This window comes from Schistocerca nitens, chromosome 11, assembly GCF_023898315.1.
Source record: "Schistocerca nitens isolate TAMUIC-IGC-003100 chromosome 11, iqSchNite1.1, whole genome shotgun sequence".
In the NCBI taxonomy this organism is placed as follows: Eukaryota; Metazoa; Arthropoda; class Insecta; order Orthoptera; family Acrididae; genus Schistocerca; species Schistocerca nitens.
In genome coordinates this window covers 184,583,666-184,598,339 of record NC_064624.1, presented here as the reverse complement: position 1 = coordinate 184,598,339, position 14,674 = coordinate 184,583,666, and the positions used below count along the sequence as shown (strand labels likewise).

The following is a 14,674-nucleotide window of genomic DNA, read 5'->3' as shown; positions in this document are numbered from 1 at the left end:
ACTCACTACCTCATTTCCCCATGGAAGTTCAAGGTTTCCTTGAGAATCACTTCTCAGGTCAGTGGACATGGTAATCTTCAGAATGGAGAATAATTGTTACAGATATACCATGGTGCTGCTCTTGTTTTTATAATGTGTAAATGACCTGCCATCATGTCCAAGACATATAAATAGTTGTCTTTGCTGACGATGCATGCACTATAATCGAGCCTACGGAAGTTACTTCAAGAGTCGAAAATGTAAACAATATATTCTTCTAGATTAAAAACTGGTTCCCTGCAAATTGACTGTAACTGAATTTCAATAAAACACAATACATGTAATTCATTACTGAACAAGGTCTGACCACACCATCAGAAATAATAAATGAGGGTAAATCAATAAGTGAAGCAGGAAATTCTAAATTCTTAGGTAAGATAAGAATCAGAACAACTAACAAGGTGGGATTGGTTTTTTAAATCATCTAAATGTTGGTGTAGGTTAGGTTCCCTGGTATCAAACCCTGCAGCCATTCCTTCATCACAGTAGGCCCTCATTAGTGAGTAATCAACGAAAAAAATGAGTTTTATGTAGAGTTCTAAATTTTTATAAAATGACTTTGATCATTATTTTTATTGAAATAATTGCTTTAAATGCAATTTTTTAATTTCTAATTATTTGTTGCATCACTTTGTTGACCTTTTCCTTTGCTCTCATTTATTTCTTCTTGTCACTCTTTTCTAATTTAGAATCTCTGCACATGCGATTTTCCTGATTTTTTTTTAAATTTTATTTTATTTTATTTCTTCAATTATATCATTTCTTCTCTTCACCCATGTCACTACAGTCATTATTCTATTCATCAGTTTGTTTGAATCTCTTTTTATTTATAATCCCTTCTTTTATTTAAATCTTCATCTGTGTTCTTCCTCCATAATACAACAAAAATTTACATTTTAAATGTTTGTATTATAGTTACGACCCAACGAAATGTACATCTTGTAACAAAAAATATATTTTTCACATCATCACACAGCCAATATACCTAGACTATTTTATATTTTGCACTATTCACCACACAGACTTAGTGTGGCACAGAAAGAGTGATGTGCTCAGCTATAAAAATCTTTGATCACAAACCCAGTGATGTAAACGATTTAATAGAAAAGAAAAATAAACTTCAAACATCAAATAATATTTCATCTGCTTGGCAAGACCTTCTAAGCCTTAGAAGAATTCCTGAACATTAGAGAGAGAGAGAGAGAGAGAGAGAGAGAGAGAGAGAGAGAGAGGGAGAGAGAGAGAGAGAGAGAGAGAGCCTAAAACAAACTTGTAAAATTCCAACAAAATAGTGAGAGACAAAGTTAAGCCCCATGCAAAAAAACCAACTGTGGCACTAGGTAACATAAAGCCAGGTAAACAGAATACAGAGCAGAGTAGATTCACACTTACTACGGTGCGCCATGGCGGAGGCCTCCGAATCCTGCAGGGCACGCGCCAGCTCACGATCCTCTGCCTCACAAATGGACCGCCCCAACGACTCTGCCGACATGTTCTCCCCGGGCCCGGAGAGCCGGGCACACTCTGGCAACTCAGACTCAGGCAGGAACGGCGTCTCCGTTCCCGTCGTACCGATGCGGAGCACGTTCTTCTGAAGGTCAATGCAGCACTGTGGGGCAGAAAAGCTCAGTTACTACATCTTATAACGATAAAGCCTTCCTCAGAAGTCATAGGAAATGTCACTCAATTTGCTAGAAATCTGAATATTTTGTGAAGACTTGTAAAATGTGTGTCTATATGTATATCATTCTGTCCAATTTGCTAATAATACTTGATATTCACTGTGAAAGCAAATAGAAGGTTCTGGAAAAATGTATATTGTAATCATTATCAACAGATTGTTGTCATTAACAAAATTATGACAAATGCTAAATTAAATGATTAATTGACAAATTGAAGGAATAAATAAAAAGCAACAGATAACAAATTGCTGTGGAAGTGTTGGCATAGGTGATCGGCGCCTCTAATTACCATAATTAGAATCAAGTGACGAGTTAACACAGAGCACCTCATTATCTTGTAAAGTGGCTTGAAGATTAGAAGCTAGCAATGTATTTTCATTTGTTATCTATTTTTATGTCCTGTTCTGTAATTAATATAATTTATAAACACTTTTCTGATTGACTATCCACTTGTTTACATTACACAGTTTTCTGATTTATATAATTTGAAGGCCCCCCTCATGAATCATGGACCTTGCCGTTGGTGGGAAGGCTTGCGTGCCTCAGTGATACAGATAGCCGTACCGTAGTTGCAACCACAACGGAGGGGTATCTGTTGAGAGTCCAGACAAACATGTGGTTCCTGAAGAGGGGCAGCAGCCTTTTCAGTAGTTTCAGGGGCAACAGTCTGGATGACTGACTGAACTGGCCTCGTAACAATAACCACAACGGCCTTGCTGTGCTGGTACTGCGAACGGCTGAAAGCAAGGGGAAACTACAGCCGTAATTTTTCCTGAGGGCATGCAGCTTTACTGTATGGATAAATGATGATGATGGCGTCCTCTTGGGTAAAATATTCTGGAGGAAAAATAGTCCCCCATTCGGATCTCCGGGCGGGGACTACTCAAGAGGACGTCGTTATCAGGAGAAAGAAAACTGGCGTTCTACAGATCGGAGCGCGGAATGTCAGATCCCTTAATCGGGCAGGTAGGTTAGAAAAGTTAAAAAGGGAAATGGATAGGTTAAAGTTAGATATAGTGGGAGTTAGTGAAGTTCGGTGGCAGGAGGAACACGACTTTTGGTCAGGTGAATACAGGGTTATAAATACAAAATCAAATAGGGGTAATGCAGGAGTTGGTTTAATAATGAATAAAAAAAAAAAAAAAAAAATAGAAGTGCGGGTAAGCTACTACACACAGCATAGTGAACGCATTATTGTGGCCAAGATAGACACGAAGCCCACGCCTACTACAGTAGTACAAGTTTATATGCGAACTAGCTTTGCAGATGATGAAGAAATTGATGAAATGTATGATGAGATAAAAGAAATTATTCAGGTAGTGAAGGGAGATGCAGATTTAATAGTCATGGGTGACTGGAATTCGACAGTACGAAAAGGAAGAGAAGAAACCCAAACGTAGTAGGTGAATATGGATTGGGGCTAAGAAATGAAAGAGGAAGCCGCCTGGTAGAATTTTGCAAAGAGCATAACTTAATCATAGCTAACACTTGGTTCAAGAATCATGAAAGAAGGTTGTACACATGGAAGAACCCTGGAGACACTAAAAGGTTTCAGATAGATTATATAATGGTAAGACAGAGATTCAGGAACCAGGTTTCAAATTGTAAGACATTTCCAGGGGCAGATGTGAACTCTGACCACAATCTATTGGTTATGAACTGTAGATTAAAACTGAAGAAACTGCTAAAAGGTGGAAATTTAAGGAGATGGGACCTGGATAAACTGACTAAACCAGAGATTGTACAAAGTTTCAGGGAGAGCATAAGGGAACAATTGACAGGAATGGGGGAAAGAAATACAGTAGAAGAAAAATGGGTAGCTTTGAGGGATGAAGTAATGAAGGCAGTAGAGGATCAAGCAGGTAAAAAGACGAGTGCTAGTACAAATCCTTGGGTAACAAGAAATATTGAATTTAATTGATGAAAGAGAAAATATAAAAATGCAGTAAATGAAGCAGGCAAAAAGGAATACAAACGTCTCAAAAATGAGATCGACAGGAAGTGCAAAATGGCAGAGATGGCTAGAGGACAAATGTAAGGGTGTAGAGGCTTATCTCACTAGGGGTAAGATATATACTGCCTACAGGAAAATTAAAGATACCTTTGGAGAAAAGAGAACCACTTGTATGAATATCAAGAGCTCAGGTGGAAACCCAGTTCTAAGCAAAGAAGGGAAAGCAGAAAGGTGGAAGGAGTACATAGAGGTTCTATACAAGGGCGATGTTCTTGAGGACAATATTATGGAAATGGAAGAGGAGGTAGATGAAGATGAAATGGGAGATATGAGACTGCGTGAAGAGTTCGACAGAGCACTGAAAGACCTGAGTCGAAACAAGGCCCCGGGAGTAGACAAAATTCCATTAGAACTACTGACAGCCTTGGGAGAGCCAGTCCTGACAAAACTCTACCATCTGGTGAGCAAGATGGATGAGACAGGCAAAATACCCTCAGACCTAAAGAAGAATATAATAATTCCAATCCTGAAGAAAGCATGTGTTGACAGATGTGAAAATTACCAAACTATCAGTTTAATGAGTCACAGCTGCAAAATACTAAAGCAAATTCTTTACAGACGAATGGAAAAACTGGTAGAAGCTGACCTCAGGGAAGATCAGTTTGGATTCCGAAGAAATATTGGAACACGTGAGGCAATACTGACCTTACGACTTATCTTAGAAGAAAGATTAAGTAAAGGCAAACCTACGTTTCTAGCATTTGTAGATATTAGAGAAAGCTTTTGACAATGTTGACTGGAATACTCTCTTTCAAATTCTGAAGGTGGCAGGGGTAAAATACAGGGAGCGAAAGGCTATTTACAGTTTGTACAGAAACCAGATGGCAGTTATAAGAATCGAGGGGCATGAAAGGTAAACAGTGGTTGGGAAGGGACAGGGTTGTAGCCTATCCCCAATATTATTCAATCTGTATATTGAGCAAGCAATAAAGGAAATGAAAGAAAAATTCAGAGTAGGAATTAAAATCCATGGACAAGGAATGAAAACTTTGAGGTTCGCTGATGACATTGTAATTCTGTCAGAGACAGCAAAGGACTTGGAAGAGCAGTTGAACGGAATGGACAGAGTCTTGAAAGGAGGATATAAGATGAACATCAACAAAAGCAAAATGAGAATAATGGAATGTAATCGAATTAAGTCGGGTGATGCTGAGGGAATTAGATTAGGAAATGAGACACTTAAAGTACTAAGGGAGATTTGCTATTTGGGGAGCAAAATAACTGATGATGGTCGAAGTAGAAAGGATATAAAATGTAGTCTGGTAAAGGCAAGGAAAGCCTTTCTGAAGAAGAGAAATTTGTTAACATCGAATATAGATTTAAGTGTCAGGAAGTCGTTTCTGAAAGTATTTGTACGGAGTTTAGCCATGTATGGTAGTGAAACATGGACGATAAATAGTTTGGACAAGAAGAGAATAGAAGCTTTCGAGATGTGGTGCTACAGAAGAATGCTGAAGATTAGATGGTTAGATCACATAACTAATGAGGAGTTATTGAATAGAATTGGGGAGAAGAGGAGTTAGTGGCACAGCTTGACTAGAAGAAGGGATCGGGTGGTAGGACATGTTCTGAGGCATCAAGGGATCACAAATTTAGTACTGGAGGGCAGCGTGGAGGGTAAAAATCGTAGAGGGAGACCAAGAGATGAATACACTAAGCAGATTCAGAAGGATGTAGGCTGCAGTAGGTACTGGGAGATGAAGAAGCTTGCACAGGATAGAGTAGCATGGTGAGCTGCATCAAACCAGTCTCAGGACTGAAGATCACAACAACAACGTAATTTAAAGTCTCATTTGAGCACTTTATGTATGTGATTGGATAAACCATGAGTTCCAGTTCACCATTAAATACTAGTATCCAAATCCATACTGTAATTAATTACGTAATTAAAATAATATGAGACATTATTGTACTTAAAGTTTAGAATGATTTTCTTATGGAAAACTTAAGATATTACTATAAAAGATTGTTATACAAATAGTGTATTTTATACCTTATTCGGCAATAACATCAGTTTCTTTACATTTTGTAAACTTTAATTGTAACATTGAAATTCTACAAAATTAATAATGGAAAATTTTTGTGAACAATTGTTAAAAATCTATGTAAGGGAAAGCAGCAAGGCTGTGAGTTAGAGTTGTTGTCAGTTGTTGTTGAGCCTGTCAGAGAGTCTGTTTGGAAGTCAAAGAGATTTGTGAAGTCTGTGTTTTGTTTACATGATGAGTGTGCAGTTCAGATGTCAATTAATGTGAGTAAAATTTCATTAAACATCAAAATACCTCATTCATTCATCAATGGACCAGGCAGAAGAAACTTAAGTTTAAGTAACATTCAACATGAATCATTGCAGTCTACATTTACATACATACTCCGCTAGCCACAAAGCACTGTGTGGCGGAGGGCACAATTTGCGCCAAAGTCATATTTCCCCCACGCTGTTCCACTCATGGATCACACAAGGGAAAATGACTGACTGAACACCTCAGTACGAGCTCTAATTTCCCTTATCTTTGAACGGCAACCATTGTGCGATTTGAAAGTTGGTGATAATAATATATGCTCTGCATCCTCGGTGAAGATCAGATTTTGAAATTTAGTGAGCAGCCCTTTTTGTTTAGCATGCCATCTATCTGCAAGTGTGTCCCACTTCAAACTTTCTATGAGATTTGTAACGCTCTCGCGATGGCTGAATGTACCAGTCACGTATCTTGCCTCTCTTCTTTGGACCTTCTGAATCTCTTGAGTCAGACCCAACTGGTAAGGGTCCCATACAGACGAACAATAATCCAGCACTGGACGAACTAAAGTATTGTAAGCAATTTCCTTTGTTGAAGGACTGCATCGCTTCAGGATTCTGCCAATAAATTGCAATCTACAGTTCGCCTTACCCGTTACTTGTGTAATCCGATCATTCCATTTGAGATCATTTCGAATAGTAACACCCAGATACTTGACGGATGTTACCGCTTCCAAAAACTGGGCATTTATTTTGTACTCTTACATTAATAGGGATTTTTGCCTTGTTATACGCAGTAGGTTACACTTATTAATACTGAGAGATAACTGTCAGTCATTACACCACGCATTTATTTTCTGCAAATCCTCATTGATTTGTTCACAACTTTCATGTGATACTACTTTCCTGTAGACTACAGCATCATTGGCAAACAGTCTGAAGCCGCTGTCAATACCATCAACCACATCGTTTATGTAAATCGTAAAAAGCAGCAGACCTATTATGCTGCCCTGGGGCACACCTGATGCCACGCTTGTTTCCGTTGAAGTCTCCCCATTCAGGACGACATACTGCTCCCTGTCCGTTAGAAAACTTTCTATCCAACTGCATATGTCATTGGATAGACTGTAAGCGCGCACTTATTGGAGCAAGTGACAGTGCAGAACTGAGTCGAACGCCTTTCAAAAGTCTACGAATATGTCATCAACCTGGGAGCCGGTATCCAGAGCCTGTTGTATATCATGCACAAAGAGGACCAGCTGTGTCTCGCATGACCGCTGTTTCCTAAACCCGTGCTGGTTTCTGCAGATGAGATTCTCAGAGTCTGCAAATGTCATTAAGTCTGAACACAAAATATGTTCCACAATTCTACAACAAATTGGTGTCTGTGAAATTGGCCGGTAATTATGTTCATCCGATTTTCTACTCTTTTTATAGATTGCTATGATCTGGACCTTCTTCCAATCCCGTGGAACTTTCTGCTGTTTCAATGATCTCTGATAGGTGATGGATAAGAGTGGTGCTATATTTGTAGTATAGTCAACACAAAATCTTATGGGGATACCATTTGGGCCAGATGCCTTCCTGGAGTCTGAGGATCTTAACTGTTGTACAATCCCAGATACACTAAAAATTACGTCAGCCATCCTTGCATTTGTTCGATAACTGAAAGGGTGAATGGTGCTGCATTGCTCTACCGTAAATGAGTTTTTGAAAGCTAGATTTAGAATTTCGGCCTTTTGTTTATCATCATCTGTTACGTTACCTGTACTGTCAGCAAGATAAGGTAATTAATTATTTGTAGCATTCATAGATTTTACGTGCAACCAAAATTTTTTGGTGTTATTTTTAGAATCTGCAGATAAAATATTGCTTTCAAATTCATTAAAAGAATCTCTCAATGACGTTTTGACAGTTGCTTTCATTTTGCATAATTTCTGTTTGCCAGTGGGGCAGTGACTACATTTAAAATGACTGTGCAAAATTCTCTGCTTTCTCAGCAACTTCCTAATATGTTTGTTGAACCAAGGTGGATCCTTTCCCTCTCCTATATTTTTGCTACTCTCATGTTTCTTTAGCATGTGGTGGACAATACCTTTAAATTCCAACCAAAGATGCTCAATATCTTTATGTCCTGTGGTGAATGCTTGGAGCTGACTACGAAGATATTCATTAATGAGACTTTTATTTGCTTTCCCAAACAAGAAAACTCTATGCTGTTTCTTTGTTTTTTTTATTAAAAAACTTCCACTGACGTAGAAGCCACAACGACATTATGGTCACTAACACCTTCTTCTAGATTAACTTACTCAAAAAGATCACGTCTGTTTGTCGCCAAGATATCTAATATGTTCCCATCTCGAGTTGGTTTTCTAACCAATTGCTAAAGGCTGTATGTTGAGAGCGCTCCTAGAATAACTTCATACGAGTCTTTGCTTCTGCCCCCTTTGATAAACGTGTAATTTTCCCAGTTAATGGACGCCAGATTTAAGTCTCCACCTATAAGTAATGGATAATTTGGATATTTATTTCCTATGTACTCAGGACTTTCCCTGAAATGTTCTGTGACGATTGTTGCGAATGCTAGAGGTCTATAAAAACATCCTAATACAATGGTCACTCCTTGTCTGATTGACAGCTTTATCCAGACTATTTCACAGTCTGACCCAGTATCGATCTCAACTGAGTTTAAACAGCTTTTAACTGAATTGAACACACCACCTCCCATAGTTTAAGTAGTCATTCTTCCAACACACCATATGCAAAAAGAACCACAAGAAAATCCTAATACATGCTACAAATGTAAGTACTCTCTGCCAAGCACTTCTGTGGTTTTCAGAGTATGTATTTAGAAGTAGTTTACATTTCTGCAAGAAAGAGGCTGCTATTGGGTTACCTTTACGTTTTATCAAATGACTGATGTGGTTTGTTTACAATACAGCTATGTAAACAGTGACAACAACAGCAGAGTGTTTTCCAGATGTGGTTCCTTTACAAGAGGGCTATGCAGCAGTGTTATTCATGTGCCTATCCTGTTTTTGATTCAAATAAAGATAACAGTGTAATGGCCGGGATGGAACAATAACAGTATTGTGGAAACGTTAGAATGCTACTCACCACATAGAGCAGGCACAGGTCACAGACAAGCAAAATAAGAGTTCAGTGAATAAGAGGGAATATTGAGCCATGTCAGAACCAGGCTTTCTCAGTTGTATACTCTGATCATGTTAGTACTAAAAAAATATGATCCAAAAGTTTTCAATCATATGCATGGGCTTTCTCAATTGTATTTTCTGATCATAATGGCATTAAAAAAGTGTGATTCAAAAGTTTTCAATTACACATATCTATCAAAAAGTACAAGTTTGTAAAAAAAGCATTTGTGTCACTTTACAGTTTAAAGTATCATGGTTGGAGATCTAGTTTAGAGTGAAACATTTTTCCTACAACCAGATACTGTCTTGTTGTGAGAGAGAGCTATATCAAATTATGTAATGAGTACTGCAAATTCTAGTAGATCTATTTTTGAGTGAAAACAGTCAGAATGTGTAAGAACTACTGAGGAATTTCACAAGAGAGAAAATTTACTTGGAAACCTTTTTTTTTACTGAAAATTTGGAAAACTGCAGCAGCTATATTCTCTTTTTGCAGTACACAATTATACTGAGTTTTGATTGGAAAGTATGAGATCTTCATAAATTTAACCCTTTTGAGACCAAATGAATTTCAATACCCCATATTACTGCAATAATTGTTGGTCTCACTACAGATTTCAAGTACAATCGTCCTACGAACGAGGTCACACATCAGTGCCTTAACCAATACTGACTTCTTAGCAATTCGTTATCAGATGATCAGTGCACAATAGCTCATTAAAGTTCAGATGAAAAGAACACGAGATGCTTTCAGAATGTAAACATACCTGCACTCTATATAAGCGTGAAATCAGAGTAGGAATCACTCGTGAGTTCCAAAGTGCTATCAGCAGTCCAAGTAGCACAGCGACTGTACATAGGGAGTGAAAAAGAGTGGGGTGCAATGATCGAGTAGTGCCCCACAAGCCGCACATTTCTGCAGCCGATGCTAAGTGACGCTCGAGGTAACGTAAATAATGACACCACTGGAGAGTGGGTAACTCTAAACAAATGATACCAAGCTTTCCAGAATGAGATTTTCACTCTGCAGTGGAGTGTGCCGGACCGAGACTCGAACTCGGGCCCTTTGCCTTTCGCGGGCGAGTGCTCTACCGACTGAGCTACCCGAGCACGACTCACGCCCCGTCCTCACAGCTTTACTTCTCCCAGTATCTCGTCTCCTACCTTCCAAACTTCCCAGAAGCTCTTCGCAGAAGAGTCGTGCTCGGGTAGCTCAGTGGTGGTAGAGCACTTGCCCGCGAAAGGCGAAAGTCCCGAGTTCGAGTCTCGGTCCGGCACACAGTTTTAATCTGCCAGGAAGTTTTATACCGAGTTGTGTGGCAATCCAATGGAAGGATTTGGATTCGGCGAATGCCTGGAGAATGTTACTTGCCACCATGTGTAGTGCCAACAGTGAAGTACACAGGAGAGAATGTTACAGAACGGGGCTGTTCCTGCGGTTAGGGCCTGGTCCCCTTATTGTGCTTACAAAAACACTAAATGCAGAAGGATATGACAGAGAGCGTTCACCAGAGACAAGGGTATTGTCAGGAGTGTTCCAGGGAAGTGTCTGCTGTTCTCTATATACGTACATGATTTGGTGGGCAGCAATCTGTGGTTGTTTGCTGATAATGCCATGGTGAATCGTAATGTGTTCAAGTTGAGTGACTGTAGGAACATACGAGACAACTTAGAGAAAATTTCCAATTGGGATGATGAATGGCAGCTAATGAGTAAGAAGATCACACCTGTAATGTTCAGATACAGTAATGCTAGCCTGCTCGACAGTCAGTCAGTTTGTTTAAATATCTGGGAATAATGCTGCCAAGCGATACAAGATGGAACAAGCATGTGAGGACTGTGGTAGGGAACACGAATGGTTGACTTCGGTTTATTTGGAGAATTTTTAGGAAAGAGTGGTTCACGTGTAAAGGAGACCGCATATAGGATGCTGGTGTGACCTATTCTTGAGTACTTTTCGAGTATTTGGGATCCGTGCCAGATCGGATTGCGGGAGGACATCGAGAGTTCAGAGGTGGGCTGCTAGATTTGTTACCAGTAGATTCAAACAACACATAAGTGTTACGGAGATGCTTCGGGAACTCGAATGGGAATCCCTGGAGGGAAGGCAATGTTCTTTTTGAGGAACATTATTGAGAAAGCGGCATTCGAAACTGACTGCCAAACGAGTATACTGCCATCGAGGACATGCAAGGACCGTGAAGATAAGAGAAATTGGGGCTTGTACGGAGTCATATAGACAGTTGTTTTTTCCTCACTCTATTTGTGAGTGGAACAGGAAAGGAAATGACAAGTAGTGGTACAGGGTACCCTCTGCCACGCACTACAAGGTGGCTTGTAGAGTATCTACGTAGATGTAGATTTGAACACATTTTACAGCACTGCCTACTGCATACAGTAGAAGAACAACTCTGAGACAGTGGTGATTATACCAGCATGACAATGCACCCTGTCATAAGCAGAATCTGTGAGACAGTGGTTTGTGGACAATAACATTCCTGAAATAGACTGCCCTCCTAGTTTTTCAAACTGAACCCACTGGAACATGCTCTAGATTCTAGCATCCTAAATCACTGCTTTCAGCTCTTGAGGAAGAATTATCTGCCATTCCCACACAGACAGTCAGAAACCTCACTGGAAGTGTCCCCAGCAGAGTTCAAGCTGTTATAAAGGTGAATGGTAGGCACATCCAACAGCACCTGGAGTACAGCCATGTGCGCAGACTGATGACATCACACACAGGTGGTCAGGTCTCTATCAGAACTGCAGTATGACGCATGCTGCAGCTACAGTGTAAGGACTTAAAAAGTTCCACACAAGAAACAGCAATGGTTTTTCCATCTTTTCTTCTCATATATTGCCTTATAATTAAATTACGAAAAGTTATACCATTATGTAAAATAATGGAACCAAACCGCTCTGCAATTTGTGAGCATATATTATTGCTTTATTAAAGTACTCCAAATATGCATCTGTAGTCCCGAAAACAAACTGTAAACGTACAGTTAGTTCGTTCGTTTGTTCTCTCTCTCTCTCTCTCTCTGTTTGGAGATCACCTTTCCTAGCAGTGAAAAAAACAGTCATATGCAACAATACACAGACATTTCCCTTTCGCAATCAATCAAGAGGGCTCTCACAAAATGTAAAAATTTATTTTCCAGGTTATTTTAGTAAATTTCATCTCCACTTATCCTTCAAAATGTGCTGACAGCACAAAAAACCCACATCATTTGACGGAATGGGGAGCATCTCAGACCTTCTTCATTTAAAAAAGAGAGAGAGAGAGAGAGAGAGAGAGAGAAGAAGAAGAAGAAGAAGAAGAAGAAGTCAAAGCTCTTATTTCTCTGATTTTTCAGACCTAGAGGAACCTTAAGCACAAAAAATTTATGTGACTTTTATACGCTTCACTGAAAAATTTGTCAGTTTGTGGTATCAATTTCATCACAAGGCACTTACCTCATAATTTTTCTTCCTATGTGGTTTAATCTGTGAAACACTGAATTCATTAAAACAAGTTTTGGAGGGTATTCAAAAATGATTTTGTAGATATTTGTATAACTGTCCAAAATGATCCTGTAGCTCTTTGAAATAAAAATCCTGAAAACTCAAAAATCTGATAAGAATCATGATGAACACTAAATACTTTTGAGCCACAGAGTCAATGGCAATTTTATTCTTCAGCACAGAAGAGTTGTATGACAATATGAATCAGTAAACTGTTACAAAAAGTCAGTCAGATACATAACACACACACACACACACACACACACACACAGAGCAACACAGTAAAAGATACTGAAATATTTGTCTCACTGTAGAAACAAAGCTATTTTTTGTCTCACCTGAAAGAAGCTGTGCACAAACTACAATGCAGATTTTACTGGAGTAAAACTGTACTCACTCTTAACTTTGTGGCACACCTTATTTAAATAAATTTGGACTTCTTCATGAAAACATAACAAGCATGATACATAAGAAAGATGAGCTTCTCTCATAACTAAAGGCAACTGAAAAATCGAAAGGTAGTTCTACAGCTGTGTTATATGCAACAAAACATCATTTGGAAGTCACAGAAATTGAACAGATAGACCTGTAGGCATAGTATAAGGAAAGAAGAATTGGCTATATGCATAGATAGTGGAATAAAATTCTAGGCCAAAGTCATAAATGAGTGCTGCAGTCAAGTTATTTTAGTTCTGTCAGTCTAAAGGACCGCAATACAACTTTTTTTAAAACTTCACCAGGTAATCAGCGTGCTAATAATGCTTAATAGAAATATCTAGGAAGTCACTGTATGTGCCTATTTCAATATTAATTCCTGTCTAGGAAGTCATTGTATGTGCCTATTTCAATATTAATTTCATCTTGGAAAAAACTGATTGTACTAAATGTACTGGTTGAGGACATTGTTGTCCAACTTTGGTTTCCTTCCTGTAGTAATATTCCCAACTAAAAAAAGGCCATACAATAAGTCATCAACCACTATTGCACTAATTCCAGCTGTTTTTCATGAAACAGGTGTGAACTCCATAATAAATGGTTTATCTGAAGAAGAGAGAGAGTACAGTTACCCTGAATCATAAATGCTGATTCACCTCCACCATTTAGAGAGAATTTACTACGCGAAAGTCTAATAAGGACACACAGGAGATGAAAAATCTCTCTTCAAAAAATTATTCTTACAATGCAATAAATCCACTTTTCCTTTATTCCAGAGATAACTGTAATGGAAACAGAGAAAAAGTTGCAAGCATACTTGCACTAAAAAAAATCTAACTTGGTACTGGAAGACATCAGGAAGAAAATTTGAAATCCAAGATGTTCAAAAGAAACTAAAAGAATATCTTAATAGCCACTCCAATATTTTATCAGCATCTTTGGACTCAGGAGTGTGACTACCAGTTCACACCATTACTGATATTAACTAATTTTTTTATTCCAGAGTGTACACCGATGACGACGATGAATGAGTAACGTTACATAAATGCTTAGTACAAAGTCGTAGATAAAACCACAGCTGGAAACAACAAAAAGAATGCAATGACTTTTTTTCAAACCAAATACTTTCCTCCTGCCCTGATTTATTATTTGCATACTTCTCATGAATAGGCCACAGTGCCACCTTCTGGCTGTTAATGTGTATCTCAAATTGTTCAGCAGAATGAGATTTATGCAACATGAATGAACAAATGAAGAACTAAATATAGCAAAATGCACACAGAAAATAAATATTTCTTAAAACACAGCAACACAAGAAAACCAATCGGGCAAATCAATCATTCGACCCCCAATCTGTTCTCATCACAGCAAGTTTCATAGCAGCTGCAGTTCACTCAATGAACTCTAAGAAACTTCATTTTCTGGCACTCTAATAATGTATTCACAAAAAGGGTCATAAATAAGGAAACATTCTATGCTTTTCAAACAGCATTATCTGCAACAGAATGGCAGCCAGAGTTACAGAAAACGGCAGCAACTGATGAAAGTCAAAGGCTCTTCCAGACTGTTAAAACCACATTTGACTATATCTAACCACAAAAGACCAAAC

The 14,674-nt window shown here is 38.6% G+C and overlaps 1 protein-coding gene across 2 annotated transcripts in view; it reads right to left on the bottom strand.

Moving 5' to 3' along the window:
• LOC126213031 (protein DDI1 homolog 2) overlaps positions 1–14,674 on the bottom strand; it is a 167,937-nt gene that overhangs the window by 37,980 nt on the left and 115,283 nt on the right. For both annotated transcript variants that reach the window (XM_049940601.1, XM_049940602.1), the window contains exon 6: positions 1,432–1,648. In XM_049940601.1, the coding sequence (XP_049796558.1) occupies positions 1,432–1,648 (217 nt within the window). The remainder of the gene's footprint in view (positions 1–1,431; positions 1,649–14,674) is intronic.